The sequence below is a fragment of the Canis lupus genome, chromosome 11 (genome assembly GCF_011100685.1).
Source record: "Canis lupus familiaris isolate Mischka breed German Shepherd chromosome 11, alternate assembly UU_Cfam_GSD_1.0, whole genome shotgun sequence".
Taxonomy (NCBI): Eukaryota; Metazoa; Chordata; class Mammalia; order Carnivora; family Canidae; genus Canis; species Canis lupus.
In genome coordinates, this window is record NC_049232.1 from 51,545,010 (window position 1) to 51,560,234 (window position 15,225).

At 50.5% G+C, this 15,225-nt stretch overlaps 2 protein-coding genes across 4 annotated transcripts; one reads left to right on the forward strand and one right to left on the reverse strand.

Annotated features, from left to right (window-relative positions):
* Window positions 1-2,020: 2,020 nt before the first annotated feature.
* On the reverse strand, window positions 2,021-4,781 carry SIGMAR1 (sigma non-opioid intracellular receptor 1). 2 transcript variants are annotated; one of them, XM_038551630.1, is made up of 4 exons: window positions 4,496-4,781; window positions 4,151-4,351; window positions 3,943-4,017; window positions 2,021-3,084 (listed from the first exon to the last, which is right to left on the reverse strand). In XM_038551630.1, the coding sequence occupies exons 1-4, from the start codon at window positions 4,644-4,646 to the stop codon at window positions 2,858-2,860; spliced, it is 654 nt and encodes a 217-aa protein (XP_038407558.1). In that variant the 5' UTR covers window positions 4,647-4,781; the 3' UTR covers window positions 2,021-2,857. The 2 variants fall into 2 exon arrangements, with proteins under 2 accessions (XP_038407558.1, XP_038407557.1); XM_038551629.1 differs by having other exon boundaries at window positions 3,925-4,017; window positions 4,496-4,778.
* Window positions 4,782-11,160: 6,379 nt separating this feature from the next.
* On the forward strand, window positions 11,161-14,686 carry GALT (galactose-1-phosphate uridylyltransferase). Of its 2 annotated transcripts, none has more exons than XM_038551632.1 (11): window positions 11,161-11,420; window positions 11,625-11,794; window positions 12,025-12,100; window positions 12,229-12,277; window positions 12,399-12,528; window positions 12,682-12,738; window positions 12,892-13,014; window positions 13,288-13,420; window positions 13,522-13,605; window positions 13,916-14,070; window positions 14,348-14,686. In XM_038551632.1, the coding sequence occupies exons 1-11, from the start codon at window positions 11,309-11,311 to the stop codon at window positions 14,429-14,431; spliced, it is 1,173 nt and encodes a 390-aa protein (XP_038407560.1). In that variant the 5' UTR covers window positions 11,161-11,308; the 3' UTR covers window positions 14,432-14,686. The 2 variants fall into 2 exon arrangements, with proteins under 2 accessions (XP_038407560.1, XP_038407561.1); XM_038551633.1 differs by having other exon boundaries at window positions 11,162-11,338.
* The last annotated feature ends 539 nt before the right edge of the window (window positions 14,687-15,225 follow it).

Sequence of the window (15,225 nt, forward strand, 5' to 3'; positions counted from 1 at the left end):
AAGCGCCTGCCTTTGGCCCAGGGTGTGATCCTGGAGATCTGGGATCAAGTGCCACATCGGGCTTCCCGCATGAAGCCTGCTTCTCCCTCTGCCTGGTCTCTGCCTCTCTCTCTGTGTGTCTCTCATGAATAAATAAAATCTTTAAAAAAAAAAAAAAAGAACTTGTAACTATGTGAGGTGATGGGGAACCCTGGGTGGCGCAGCGGTTTAGCGCCTGCCTTTGGCCCACGGCGCAATCCTGGAGACCCGGGATCGAATCCCACGTCGGGCTCCTGGTGCATGGAGCCTGCTTCTCCCTTTGCCTATGTCTCTGCCTCTCTCTCTGTGTGACTATCATAAATAAATAAAAAAAAAAACTATGTGAGGTGATGGATGTTAATTTATTATTGTAATCGTTTCACCATACATATATCAAATCATTGTATTGTATACCTTAAACTAACAGAATGTTCTGTCAATTGTATTTCAATAACATTGTGGAAAAAAAAAAAACATATAGGTGGTTGAGAACACCTGAGAGGAGTATAGACAGAGAAGTCTGAGGATTAAGTCCTGGGAAGCCAAAAGTTAAGGAACTAAGAAAGATACAGCAAAGGAACTAATTTAGTAAGAGTAGTGTTCTGGAAACCAAGAATGTTTTAAGAGCAATTATGTCAAATGAAAGAAATCACCATTGGACTTATCAGCTGAGACAGTGGGGAGTCTGGGAGCCCAGTCCTATATGGAAGAGTGGACAAGGAGAGCAAGGGCATTCCTGATGGATGTGGTCCCTGAGCCTAGGGTCAGAGCTGGGTTACAGGGTGGGAGAAATTCTTAGAGGTTTGGCTTTGCAACCCATGATCAGTGGGAGAGGCTCCAGCCAGGACCTGTTATGGCCAACATGATGATATGTCAGAATGGCCATCTTGCCTGGGCCTCACATTCACTCAAAGCCATAAATTTAAACTTTTGATGTTGTTTCCATATGGTTATACATGCGGTCTTTGGGGTTTCTGTTCATTAGAATGTTAAGTTTGTATATTGTATATAAAAACGGTGTATTTTTTAAAAAGATTTTATTTATTTATCCATGAGAGAGACTGAGAGAGAGAGAGAGAGAGAGAGGCCAAGACATAGGCAGAGGGAGAAGCAGACTCCATTCAGGGAGCCTGATGTGGGCCTCAATCCTGGGACTCCAGGATCACACCCTGAGCTGAAGGCAGGTGCTTAACCACAGAGCCACCCAGGCATCCCAAAATACTGTATTTTCATATATAATTTATATACAACAACAACAACCAGTTTCCTTCTGTTCTTAATATACCAGGAGGGTGGGCAGCTTGGGTCGCTCAGCAGTTTAGCGCCGCCTTCAGCCCAGGGTGTGATCCTGGAGACATGGGATCGGGTCCCACATCAGGATCCCTGCATGGAGCCTGCTTCTCCCCCTCTGCCTGTGCCTCTCTGTGTGTCTCTCATGAATAAAGAAATAAAATCTTTAAATATAAATATAAGTAAGTAAGTAAGTAAATAAATAAATAAATATATATATCAGGAGGGCTAAGAAGTGAGAGTAGCCTGGGTCTTACTCAGAATAGGGCCAAGAAGGTGAGGGTGAGGTGCCAGGGTGCAAAATTTAAGAAGGCAAATGCAGTGGCCCAGGGAGTGTACCCTAGGCACCTCTTTTGCCTCACCCTGGTGCCAGCCTCATCTACCTTAGACACCACCAGGTAGTCTCCCTGTTCTCCATCCCTGGAGGGACCTCTAAAGGTAGGCATCCTGGAGAAGGAACACTAGAGAGAAAGAACTCTTACTCTGGGTGGGGGTGGGCACAAAACCCTGGAAATAGACAAAAATGATTATTAAGCCTCCTTCAACTCAAAAGTGGGTATACACTGCCACCCAGTGGCCATCCAGGATTGGATTCCCAGAACTACTTCCAGAATGGCACTGGCAAAGGCAAGACCAAGATACACACCATCTCACCCAGCCCTGAATTTCTTCACATTAGCATGTTTTCCTGCTGTTCAGACACATGAAGAAATGAAACTGTTCAACACATCTTTATTAACAGAGACATATGGACAGACAATGCATCAAGGGCAATGTCTGGAAGCTGTGATGGGGGTGTCTGTGTGCAGAAAAGGCCTTCTCTAGGCCAGGGATAGCTCCCTGAACCTAGGCTAACCTCTCTAGGTCCCCTGCCCAGCAGTGGGTCCTGAGCTGAGGCCAGCCTCGCCATCATACTCCTGAGGGATGAATGGGGCTGGGGATCTTTCAGGATTGGAAGACCCTGACCTCAGCATTCTTATGGTTCCCCAGCTAACTTGGTTGCTGAGAGGGTGGGGGACAGGCCATGAGAACACTTGCATAGCAGGGGAAGAGAATGGGGGTAAGGCATATGGTGAGGACAGGGAGATGAAGGGGGCCTCCACAGGCAACCTTCATCTTCTTCCCCCCTCAATTTCTGCTGGATTGAGGGGTCAGGCCCAGACAGAGTATAATACCCACACCCATCCCTAACTCCAGAACCCTGACTGGTGGCAGAGAAGCTCTGGAAAGGCCTGAGTTAGTCATCAAGCTTGTGGTATGTGAGTCTGAATGACTGGTCCCCTTGGTATATGTGGGGCTCCCTCTCTGGATGGGTGTGAATGCATGATGCTGCTGTACACATGGGATTATATCTGCGGGTATGTCCCATATGTCCCCATGAGTCTCTATGTTTGGTTGTGTAAGTATGTATGTCCCTGCTTGACAGCAGGACCTTAGTAATTGCATGTTGTGAGTATGTCCCTGTCTTTCCACCTGGGCTCCAGAAAGTGGATGTATGCGGGCCTGCCCGCTCCTGTCTATCCACAGGTCCTCCTTCAGGCCTGGCTGGTCAGGGGTCCTGGCCGAAGAGGTAGGTGGTGAACTCAAGCCGGAGGCCCCGGGCATAGGCTCGAAGAGTATAGAAGAGTGTGAGGAAGTCCTGGGTGCTGAAGATCGTGTCAGCCAGCGCGAAGGCCAGGGTAGATGGGATGACACCCCGGCCATACTCCACCATCCATGTGTTTGGTCCCCACTCCACAGCTGTTGCCTCACCAGGCCCATGCACCACGGTCTCTCCTGGGGGACAGGGAGCACCCACATAAGGAGCCTCGCCCTGCCCTTCCACTGCTGCCACCTCCCTAGGCCATGGGCTATCTATGGGCAGGGAGCAGAGCAAGAGCTTCAGGAAAGGAAAAAGCCTTACCTCATGGCCTGGTTGCCCATCTGGAAGATTAAGAAGGCAAGATAGCCACTCTTAAGTTTTCCTCTGTGGCATCGCCTGGCTCATGTCCTCTTTGGGGGGAAGCCAAGGAGAGCCACCTCACCTGGCCATGGGCCACTGTATGGGAGTCCTGGAAGTCTGCATTCCCCAGCCTCACACATGTCAGGCAGAAATTTAGCTAAATTTGGGCTGGGCCTGTTAGATAGGGAGGGGTGATTATAAGGTTTTTGTGGCTTTCTGAGAAATGTAGCTGTTCAGTTATAATGCCTATCATGCCTGTAATGCTCAACCTCAAATTTATGTGGAAGTCCAAAGCTCTACTTTTTATGTCAAATGTTTCACTACAGAAAAAGGGAGACAATGGTCTGTCTTGTCTTTGGGGGTAGGAGAGCATATCTGATTACCCAACTGTCTTCCCAACAACTGTTGGAATATTAGATGAATAAAACAGTGTCTGGGTAGATAAAAATCAGACATGGTTAACAGGAAGCTGTTATGTTTCGTTTCCTTTTAACAGTGGAAAGCAACGGGGGCCCTCGGACCTGCCTCAATCAACGACCTGTGGCTTATCTAGGGGGTTAAGGAAACCTGGAAAGAGCCCCCAACACACCCCCTTTCCGTGCTATCGCTCTCTTCCAACTCTGGGCACCCCAGAATGAAGGGACCCACCTCTCTGCCAGAGCCCCCCTACCCACCTGGGTAGAAGACCTCACTTTTGGTAGTGCCCTCTCTCCACTGGTGGAAGGTGCCAGAGATGATGGTGTCGGAGATCTCAGCCCAATAGCGCCCTGAGGGACAATCAGATGGACACCGAGTATCAGGGGATCAGCGCCAATACACGGCTTGGCCAAACATCAGAACGGAGGGCATGGGCCCTTGTACAGCCCCAGCCTCCCAGTTCGGCCCGCCGCCAGCACTGACCCGAGTGGCCGCGAGAGCCCAGGGCGGTGCCGAAGAGCAGCACGTACTCGGACAGCGAGGCGTGCAGAAGGCACATGGCGCCCATCCAGCCGCCCGCGTTCACGAACACCCACTGCAGCTCCTCGTCGGGCAACACGTGGCCTGGGTGCAGCCGCCGTAGCTCCACGATCAGCCGAGAGAAAGCCAGCTCGTGGTCCAGCCCTGGCGGGGGCAGAGGAACAACAGGGTCAGAGCCAGCACCACTCTGAACTCGGGAAAGGCGCCTCTCAAACTCCCAGCTCGGCTCGGGCCTCCCCAGGACCCTGCCCTCCACCCGTTCACTCGCCCGGTCATCCGTCGGCTCACCCGCGTACTGCCGGGCCAGCTGCGCGATCTCTTCGCGCTGGAAGACGAAGCTCTGCGTGCCCAGCCAGAGCCAGACCACCTGGGCCAGCACCGCTGCGGCAGCCAAGAGCAGCGCGGCCCACGCCCACCGCCGGCCCACTGCCCACTGCATCCCGGCGGGCGGCCTGGCACGGAGAAGCGAAGGAACGATCGGTGGGCCTGGAGCTGCGACTCCCACTGCCTCCGGACCTGCGGCGCGCAGCCCACGACCGTTCCCCCGCCACAGCCGTGGTACGGCTTGCCCTGGCCAATCATAACAGTCCGGGCACCCGGGCTCCGCCCCTCGGGTTGAACCATTTCCTCGCGGGGAGCGGGGAGCGCCGAGGAGTGGGGCGGAGCCTCGCGCGTGATGCGAGGGGGCGGGACTAAGCCTCCCCAGCTGCACTATTCAGGGCCTACGAGCAAGGTCTCTGCGAGTGCCCTACCACGTGTGAATGGGGGTGTGAATGTGGGCGGGGGTAGGTGGCCGGCCTGGACTCCCAGGTGAAGCAGGCAAGCCCGGAAGCAGAGACTTCCGGGACTTGTGATCGTCATTTTTGTTAGCACAGAAAGTGGGAGGAGGCGCTTCTGCCTAGGCGTGTTACCGAAAGCTTTATGGAGGCGGTGACGCCTGAGCCACGTGTGTAGGGGAAATGGGGAGGGCATTCTAGCGAATGTGGCCTGTTCCAAGAACAAAGTCGCTGTGAAGAGACAACAGGGGGTCTCTTGGGGGCCTACGATTCATTCTTTGCTTTGAAGCACAAAATGTGAGAGGCGTGCATTGTAAACCAAAAGGGTTATGAGGAGCGGAATAATAAAGGAAGAGAAACAAAGGAGAAAAGAGGCAGCAAAGTGCAGTGATTAAGAAAGTAACTCTGGAGCTGGACTGGGTTAAAAGCCCGGCTTCTGCCATCTACTAGGTGTGTGATCTTGGGCAAGTTACTTAAACCCTGTGACTCAGTTTTCTCATCTGTGAAATGGGATGAATAAAAGTACCTACCTCAGAGAGCATACCTTCATTGTGATGAAGATTAAATGAGTTAATATTTATAAAGCAATTAGTGCCCTGCAAGTGGTGACATGTGTGTTTGTTATAAAAATAAAACAAGGGAGAAGAGAACTGTAAGAACATAGCATCACACATGATAGTGATGGAATGAAGGATCAACACAGTCAAATGTAATTGAGAGGTCCGATAAAATGATGGGAAATGGTCATTAGGCTTCTCAGTAGGGGCATGTAGCAGAGATGATGATGCTATATGTTCACAAATCTATTTCCTTTTGCTCTTGGGCAGTCAGATTACATTCCACAGTATACTCTATAGTTAGATGAGCTCATATGACTGTGTTCTGGCCAATGAAGTATAGCCAGAAATGTTGTATGCCACTTCCAGGTCCAGCTCCTAAAACCTGTGAAATTCTTTACATTCTCACTCTTTCTTCATCTATTATCTTAGTTACAGAGAATTAAGTAGTGGAGAATTCTGAATGCTGCTTCCCCTCTACCTCCACAATGGACTGTGTTGCTAAGCCACTGAGTTTGGGGGTGTGGTGTCATTTGTTACAGCAACTAAGATTACTTAGACTAATACAGGCCACTAACGGTGTTACAGTGTATTGTGCAGTTAAGAGTAGAGACTGGTGGGCAGCCCCGGTGGCGCAATGGTTTAGCGCCGCCTGAAGCCCGGGGTGTGATCCTGGAGATCCCGGATCGAGTCCCACGTCAGGCTTCCTGCATGGATCCTGCTTCTCCCTCTGCCTCTCTCTGAATAAATAAATAAAGCTTAAAAAAAAAAAAAAAAAAAAACAGAGTAGAGACTGGGAAGACAGACTCTCTCTGTTAAGAAAGACAATTCAACCAAGTAAACTTGAATATCTAATGGGCTTTATTAAACAATTCATGAATCAGGGAGCACCCCATCTAGCCTGTAGAGGAGAGCTCCAAGGAGGAGGCATACAAAATGGAAGGTTTTTATTTTTTAAAGACTTATTTTTATTTTTTTTACCAATTTTTTTTTAAGATTTATTTATTTTAAAAAAAGATTTATTTTTAGAGAGAGTGAGGCACTTGGGTGGCTCAGTGGTTGGGCATCCGCCTTTGGCTTGAGTCATAATCCCAGGGTCCTGAGATCGAGTCCCTCATCAGGCTCCCTGCCAGGAGCCTGCTTTTCCTCTGCTTGTCTCTGCCTCTCTGCCTCTCTCTCTCTCTCTCTCTCTCTCTCTGTATATTTATTCATGAGAGACACACATGCACAGAAAGAGGCAGAGACATAGGCAGAGGGAGAGGCAGGCTCCATGCAGGGAGCCCGAAGTGGGACTTGATCCTGGGACTCCAGGATCACACCCTGGGCTGAAAGCAGATGCTTTAACCGCTGAGCCACCCAGGCATCCCCCAAAAATATATATATTTTTAAAGATTTTATTTATTTATTCATGAGACAGAGAGAGAGAGAGAGAGAGAGAGAGAGGCAGAAACATAGGCAGAGGGAGGAGCAGGCTCCACGCCCTACACGGGACTCGATCCCGGGTCCCAGGGTCAGGCTCTGGGCAGAAGAAGGCGGAGCTAAACTGCTGAGCCACTCAGGCTGCCCCCAAATAAATAAAATCTTAAAAAACAAACAAACAAACAAACAAACAAACAGAGAGAGAGAGAGAGCTTGCATGTGACCGTGAGGCAGGGTGAGGGAGCAGAGGGAGAAGGAGAGAATCTGGAGCAGACTCCTTGCTGAGTGCAAAGCCCACGCGGGGCTTGATCTCGCAACCCTAAGATTGTGACCTGAGCTGAAATCAGGATTCAGACGTGTAAGATAAGATGCCCCCCCAAATGGAAGTTTTTTTTATAGGAAGGAGCCTGGCACAGGAAAGTTATTAGCAAGAGAAAAGGATTATTCCAGGCAAGTTCCTTTCCCTTAAGGAGTATTATGCAGATTACCTAGTTTTCCTTTGGGGGAAAGAAAATGCCCATGTAGGGGCTCATTGGTGCTAATCAGAAAATTCCTGACTAATCAGTGAAGACAACGTGTCTGTGGAAGTTGAAACACAGTTATAGGGGATCCCTGGGTGGCTCAGCGGTTTAGCGCCTGCCTTTGGCCCAGGGCGCGATCCTGGGATCGAGTCCCACGTCGGGCTCCCAGCATGGAGCCTGCTTCTCCCTCCTCCTGTGTCTCTGCCTCTCTCTCTATGTCTATAATAAATCAATCAATCAATCAATCTTAAAAAAAAAAAAATGAAACAGGGATCCCTGGGTGGCGCAGCGGTTTGGCGCCTGCCTTTGACCCAGGGCGCGATCCTGGAGACTCGGGATCGAATCCCACATCGGGCTCCCGGTGCATGGAGCCTGCTTCTCTCTCTGCTTCTCTCTCTGCCTCTCTCTCTCTCTCTCTCTGTGACTATCATAAATAAATAAAAATTTGTTTTAAAAAAAATGAAACACAGTTATATTAGGCATTAAGCCTGGGTTTGGGGCAGCCCAGGTGGCTCAGCAGTTTAGCGCCACCTTTGGCCCAGGGTGTGATCTTAGAGACCCGGGATCCAGTTCGGTGTGGGGCTCCCTGCAGGGAGCCTGCTTCTGTCTCTGCCCCTCTCTCTCTGTCTGTCTCTCATGAATAAATAAATAAAATCTTTTTTTTATAAATAAAATTTTTTTTTATTAATTTCTATTTATTGTATGATAGTCACACACAGAGAGAGAGAGAGAGAGAGAGAGAGAGAGAGAGAGGCAGAGACATAGGCAGAGGGAGAAGCAGGCTCCATGCACCGGGAGCCCGACGTGGGATTCGATCCAGGGTCTCCAGGATCGCGCCCTGGGCCAAAGGCAGGCGCTAAACCGCTGCACCATCCAGGGATCCCAAATAAAAAAAATCTTTAAAAAAAAAAAAAAAAAAAAAAAAAAAAGCCTGGGTTTGAAGACTTGACCTATTCTTTTTTAAATATTTTTTTAAGATTATTTATTTATTTACTCATGAGATACGCAGAATGAGAGAGAGAGAGGCAGAGACACAGGCAGAGGGAGAAGCAGGCTCCATGCAGGGAGCCCGACGTGGGACTTGATCCCAGGTCTCCAGGATCACACCCCGGGCTGAAGGTGGCCCTAAACTGCTGAGCCACCGGGGCTGCCCTGAAGACTTGACCTATGTGATGCCAATTTTGGACTGCAAGTTTTCTTTTCTTTTTCTTAAGATTTATTTATTTATTTATTTATTTATGAGAGACACACAGAGAGGCAGAGACACAGGCAGAGGGAGAAGCAGGCTCCATGCAGGGAGCCCAATGTGGGACTGGATCCTGGAACTCCAGGATCATGCCCTGAGCCGAAGGCAGGTGCTTAACCGCTGAGCCACCCAGGCATCCCTGCAAGTTTTGTTTTCAACAATGTTGTATTAGAGATCTTCAAGGGATCCTGGAGGGAAAGGGCTCAGTAGGCTCCATCTCAGCCATTCTGTTCCTCCCCCAAAAAGTCATCTTGGAGACAGAGAAGAGGTTTGGAAGTGTTTCTGAAGGGGGTGAGAAGTTAGTTGGCATTGACAAGGGAGCAGAAGGCAAACTGAGGACAAAGCACAGACACCCTGCAAACCCCTCCCTCTTCTCCCAGGTGGGACATGTGCAACATTCCTCAGGCACTCCTGGCTGCCCTAAAGCTAAGGGAAGGAAAAACAAATGGTTAACTTACAGAGATACAGTCCAGCAAGACAAGAGTCTTCCTCAGTTTACAAATGTCTTAGTGACATTTGTAAGAAAAAAGCATTCTTATCAATAACCTAATTTCCAGAAGGAAGCTCCCAACTGTCTTAAAGTTAATGCTTTACTAGAGGAAAAAACAACCTTAATTTGACAATGGCAAGGCCTCCAGTATCTCGTAGATACTTTTTTTTTTTTTAACAAAGTTGAATTATCCTCTTTTTTTTTTTTTTTTTTAAGAGTCTATTTATTCATTCATGAGAGACACAGAAGCAGAGAGAGGCAGAAACACAGGCAGAGGGAGAAGCAGGCTCCACCCAGGGATTCCGACGTGGAATCGATCCTAGGTCTCCAGGAACACACCCTGGGCCAAAGGCAGCACTAAACCGCCGAGCCACCCAGGCTGCCCTGTAGATCCTCTTTAGCATATGAAAGTTCTTTTAAAAACCTCCCTTTTTCCTTACCCCCAGCTCCCAAGTATATAATCAACCACCCCTCAGCAACCCTGGTGCAGCAGATATTTCTGCCCAGGGTCCTGTCCCTGTTGCTTTAATAAAATCACCACCTTTTGGGACCAAAGACCTCTCAATAATTCTTTCCTGGCTGTTGGCTCTGGACCTCACCTACATTCAAAACTGTATCAGCATGATGTAAGGAGTAGCACTGAAGCACTGGTGTTCTTGGGAAAATGGGTCTGCCTCCAAAATCCAGTCACTCCAACAACAAAGATGGCTGAGAGAGGAGGAAAGCAAATCTATCCTAGCTCCCCCCACCCCACTGCCACCCCAAAGAATGAAAAGCCAATGGTATAGGTTAAATGCTCATTTCTCAGTTTCCTGCTCCCTGCCCCCTACCTAGTAGTCTCTTTAGATTCCAGTCTGAGGACCAAGGGCAGAGATTAGGTAAATGACCAATGACCCAGTTTTTGCATCTGAGCTGCAAAACACCTGGGTTGGCCTGGCCTGGGTTAGGGGAAGGGGCCTCCTTACTACTGGGGAGTTCCTATCTCATTAGGTTTCTGTCTTGAGTCTCACTGAAATCTCAGAGCATTTTAGAGCATGGAGAAGAGCCTGGAAGCTTGGGTTCAAATCTTAGCTAGGCCACTAATCCTCTGGGTGACCTTAGGCTTCTGTTCTGCATGTGGAAGGAGCAGGGGGTTCAAACAATATTTAGAAGTCTTTTAAAAAGTGCCAAGGGAGGAATTAATTTGAATTTTTTTATCCTAGTGTAAAGGAAACACCCCTGATCCTACCTAGATGGCGGCTGATTATATACCTGATTATATACCTAGATGGTGGCTGGAGCTACTGACAGTTGGGTCCTGTCCACACTTTTACATTTCTTTTAGCCTTCTTACAAGACAATTCACTTCTTGTGCTTGTAACGCTAAATAACTAAATAAATAACATGGTTACTTAGGCTCTTTCCCCCCCAAACCTGTTTCTCCAGCCTGGAGGGGATGGGGTTTGATTTTGGTGAAGTATCCACTCCCCCAGGTAGTAACTGGAAGCCAGGGTTGAGCTGAAGCAGATCGCTCCCACCCTCACCCTCATGCCATTTTGCTTCTCCACCTTGGCGACTGAACAAGTGCGACAATTGTGGATTCAGGATTATACCCCTACCCGACCCCAGACTGTGAGCTGCGGGAGAGCAGAGATGATGCCTGACTTGTGCAGGGGCATCCCTTTGCCCCACATGGAGCCTAGGGGCCTGGCACACAGATCTTCAGTAAATATTTGCTGAACGGGTGACCAAATGAATGACTGAATACGGCAAAGAAATCTTGTGTCACGGAGCTGAGGGATCTGCAAGCAGCGGTTTTTACAGAGATTTTTTTCCTAAAGTAGTGACTTGGCCCGGGGGTATACTGGGATGACCAAAGCGCCCCCTCCCCCCAAAAGCTAGGCTTTCCGGAGTCGCGCCCGCGGTCAGGTGGGCGGTCCCTTAGGCGGTCACCTGCTAGAGGTTGGCCAATCATCGGGGGGCGGGGCGGGTCAGACCCAGAGATGGGTGAGAGTCTGCTCTATAGAGCTCCAGAAGATCCCCACCCACGCAAGTGGCCTAATGTCGCGCAGCGGATCACCCCCTGACCAGCGCCAGCAGGCGTCAGAGGCGGATGCCACCGCCACAACCTTCCGAGCGAGCGGTAACTGCAGGGCGTCTGGGACGCGCTGGGACGCGGAGCCGAGCCCTCCCTTTGCTTGGAAAGTTACCGTCCCTTTCCCGAGGTCGGTGCCCCACCCGGCCAAGCCTCAGCGACCGAGTTGGGGCTGAGGCTAATTAGGACCTGGGAAAGCTCAAGCTCGGGTCTTTGGCTCCTGAGCAGGAGAGGGCCGAGACGGTGCCTCCAAGCTTGGCCCTGCTGGTGGGTGAGACCCAGGCCAGAGGGAGTCAGAGAGTTTTGCTGATTGATCTTGTCTTTCTGTCCCCAGAACATCAGCATATCCGCTACAACCCGCTACAAGATGAATGGGTTCTGGTGTCAGCTCACCGCATGAAGCGGCCCTGGCAGGGGCAAGTGGAACCCCCGCTCCTGATGACAGTTCCCCGCCATGACCCCCACAACCCTCTGTGTCCCGGGGCCACACGCGCCAATGGAGAGGTAAGCCTTTAGAACCTGCGTCTGCAACTGAGCCCGGAGTAGTAGCTCCTTCTTAGAGCTGCCCCTCACCCACAACGGAGTGGACTCCCTTCTGTGTTATAGCCCACGGAGTCTTTCTGACCCCACAGCGGGCCCCCCACACCCGCCTGTAGCCTGTCTGGCCCCTGAAGCTGGCCAGATGACTGGTGGGTATGGAGCAGCAAATGCTTCTAGACCATCCTTGTCAGTAGGTGAATCCCTATTATGATGGCACCTTCCTGTTTGACAACGACTTTCCAGCTCTGCAGCCTGATGCCCCCAATCCAGGTAAACTGGCTCTAGCTGCTGTTGGCGGGGGTGGGGTGGGGGTGGGGGGTGGGGGGTGGTGGTGGGGTGGGGGTGGCTGGACTTGTTGGGGGACTTCTGTTGCAGAGAATGATACCCTTTTATCTCAGGACCCAGTGATCATCCTCTTTTCCAAGCGGAGGCTGCTCGAGGAGTTTGGTAACTATGGATTTCCTCTCTTACCTTCAACCCAGGGCTTGGACTGAGCACTAGGTTGGGCCCTGCCCCTGGCACAGCCAAGCCCTATATCACTGTAATTTCTTCCTCCTACACCACCTAGTAAGGTCATGTGCTTCCACCCCTGGTCAGATGTAACGCTACCACTTATGTCAGTCCCTGAGATCCGCACTGTCGTCGATGCATGGGCCTCAGTGACAGAGGAGCTGGGTGCCCGGTACCCTTGGGTGCAGGTCTGTGAGGTTGCCCCCTCCCCTGGATGGGCAGGGAGAGGGTGGTGCAGATTTGGTGCTGGGAAGTAGTATTCCTGTTTTCACAGGATGTGGTCAGGAGAGGCTGGTTTGGTGTCTCTTTGGCTATTAAAGCTGCCTACCTCTACCCGATAGATCTTTGAAAACAAAGGAGCCATGATGGGCTGTTCCAACCCCCATCCCCACTGCCAGGTAAGTGTGTCAGGGGCCCTAGTGGATTTCTGGGGTGAGTCCAAGGCAGTACTGTGGGGAAAGGACCTAGAGGGACAGAGTAAATATGCTAGTAATGTGGAGGCTTGGAGGCAAAGGATCTGCCAACTGTTCTCTGCTCCTGCCCCTTGACAGGTGTGGGCCAGTAGTTTTCTGCCAGATATTGCCCAGCGTGAGGAGCGATCTCAGCGGGCCTATCAGAGTCAACATGGAGAGCCCCTGCTAATGGAATATGGCCGCCAGGAGCTGCTCAGAAAGGTGGGGAAAAGCCAGACCCTGTTTCTGTAAGGAACCCCTACCCTCAGCCCAAAAGAGAAAGTTGTATGAAGGAGAAGGGTAGAAGGAAAATAGAAGAGAGACTTGATGGGTAAGCCATAGCAATAATCCAAAGGAAAGATGACAGTGGCTTAGATTAGGGTGGTAGTAGTGGAGGTAAGATTCTGGGTACATTTTTTCTTCTTTTCCTGCCTATTTGCTGACAGTCCCCCAACCCCATCCCTTCATGACCTCAACTCTACTTGATCTGCCCAGGAACGACTGGTCTTAACCAGTGAGCACTGGTTAGTACTAGTCCCTTTTTGGGCAGTATGGCCCTTCCAGACACTGCTGCTGCCCCGTAGGCATGTGCGCCGCCTGCCTGAGCTGACCCCTGCTGAGCGTGATGGTGAGTCTTCCAGCTGGGACCCTGGGGCCAGGCACAGGATGGGGATAGCTCTGTAGGGCCAGCATCTTGGCCCCAGGCTGAGAGTCAGGCTCTGATTCCAGATCTAGCCTCCATCATGAAGAAGCTCTTGACCAAGTATGACAACCTATTTGAGACATCCTTTCCCTACTCCATGGGTTGGCACGGTAAGGCTTTTTGAGCATCCATACCTAGCTCTGACACCGATTTTGAGGTCCTGAGGCCAGCTCAGTGGACTGCAACCCCCAGCAGGCTTTGAAATACTTGTTGGGGGAAGTGTCCAGACCAGGGGTGCTGGGACTGAAGGTGGAACAATAAACTTGGTGAAACTATGTCTCCTAGTGTTTTCCAATGCCTGGTCTACTCAGTGGCAAGGAATGCTGGGAAATGTAGTTTTCAGGTAGCTAGCCTAGTTTAGGGGTGGGGGCTAGGCTGAAGAACTAGAAAATGACCCTTCCCAATTATCTCTTCTGTCAGGGGCTCCCACAGGATCAGAGGCTGAAGCCAACTGGGATCATTGGCAGCTTCATGCTCATTACTACCCTCCACTCTTGCGCTCTGCCACCGTCCGGAAATTCATGGTTGGCTATGAAATGCTTGCCCAGGCTCAGAGGGACCTCACCCCCGAGCAGGTCAGATTTCAGAGCACTCTGGGTCCTTGGGTGCTCCTTTTGTTTCCCATTTTCCCAAGGGAACTCAATAATCATGACCCTGAAAACCGCTATAACCTAGGAGCTGCTCAGCAATATCCTCTGGTTACTTTGGCAGTCTTTATCACCAGCCTCCTGGTCCTACTAGCCTTCCCCCCGGTGTTTCCTAGGTACTCATTATTACTGTTCGACTCATACCACTCCATACCACCATTCTGGGCAGCCTCCTCCTCCCTGATTGCCCCCTGTTCCCTTCCAGGCTGCAGAGAGACTAAGGATGCTTCCTGAGGTTCATTACCGCCTGGGGCAGCAGAAGGATAGGGAGACAGCAACCATCGCCTGACCACGCTGACCACAGGGCCTTCTGCTTGAGGGAACCAGGGCCGAGGGTTGGGAAGATGTGGGATCAATAAAACTAAATTGTGTTTCTCAAACTTATTCTAATGACAGAGGAGTATGAACTATAATCCTTGGGGATCTGGGTTAAAGGCTGATGGCATAGCACCAGCCACAACTCTTCTTTGCCTGCAAATATACAAAACTTAAGAGTACAAAAATTCCACCCCAAATCTCTGAATAAAATGAATACTCAATTTAATGTCTGGCCTATAGATTCTCTTATTCCTGGAGTAACAAAGGCATCACAGTTTAAGAAACTTTGAAAATTCTGTGTTCTTGTCTGTGGCTAAGGCTTTCGGAAGGCCAGAGTCCCCTTTACCACCACCCCTGGGATGATATGTCAGCTCATCAAGCCTAGGCCTGAGGGTTTGATGGGGAGTGGGGGAGCAGGATCCTGGATCCAGTGGTCAGTGGCCAGACACTGGGCTGCTGGCCAGAACCTCGGCTTTTTGAGTGGCTGCAGCTTGGCTCTGCTCCAGCCCACAGGGGCTGAAGGGGCGGGAAGGGAACGTGTACGTGGCTTTGTGTCCTTGACTTCTCTAGACTCTCATGTGCAGCATATAATTGCAGGCTCTGCACGTTTGTAGTTGCCCATGTGCCCCAATTATTGCAGCAGAAGAAAGGAAGAAAACAGCTCTGGCAAGGAAGGGGCTAATAGAGTTAGGAGCCCCAGCACCTGGAAGGAGGGGATGGTTCTTGGAGTGATCTTGAGTCTGTCCCCACTCCTCCCAACCTGTT

Excerpts from the sequence above, each read along its gene's own strand:
- SIGMAR1 (XM_038551629.1), bottom strand. The coding sequence starts at position 4,646 with ATGCAGTGGGCAGTGGGCCGGCGGTGGGCGTGGGCCGCGCTGCTCTTG. Across the intron at positions 4,352-4,495 it reads GCTGGCCCGGCAGTACGCGG|GGCTGGACCACGAGCTGGCT; the intron begins GTGAGCCGACGG and ends TGCCCCCGCCAG. Across the intron at positions 3,085-3,924 it reads AAGTGAGGTCTTCTACCCAG|GAGAGACCGTGGTGCATGGG; the intron begins GTGGGTAGGGGG and ends CCTGTCCCCCAG.
- GALT (XM_038551632.1), top strand. The coding sequence starts at position 11,309 with ATGCCACCGCCACAACCTTCCGAGCGAGCGGTAACTGCAGGGCGTCTG. Across the intron at positions 12,278-12,398 it reads GAGGCTGCTCGAGGAGTTTG|TAAGGTCATGTGCTTCCACC; the intron begins GTAACTATGGAT and ends TACACCACCTAG. Across the intron at positions 12,529-12,681 it reads CCCGGTACCCTTGGGTGCAG|ATCTTTGAAAACAAAGGAGC; the intron begins GTCTGTGAGGTT and ends TCTACCCGATAG.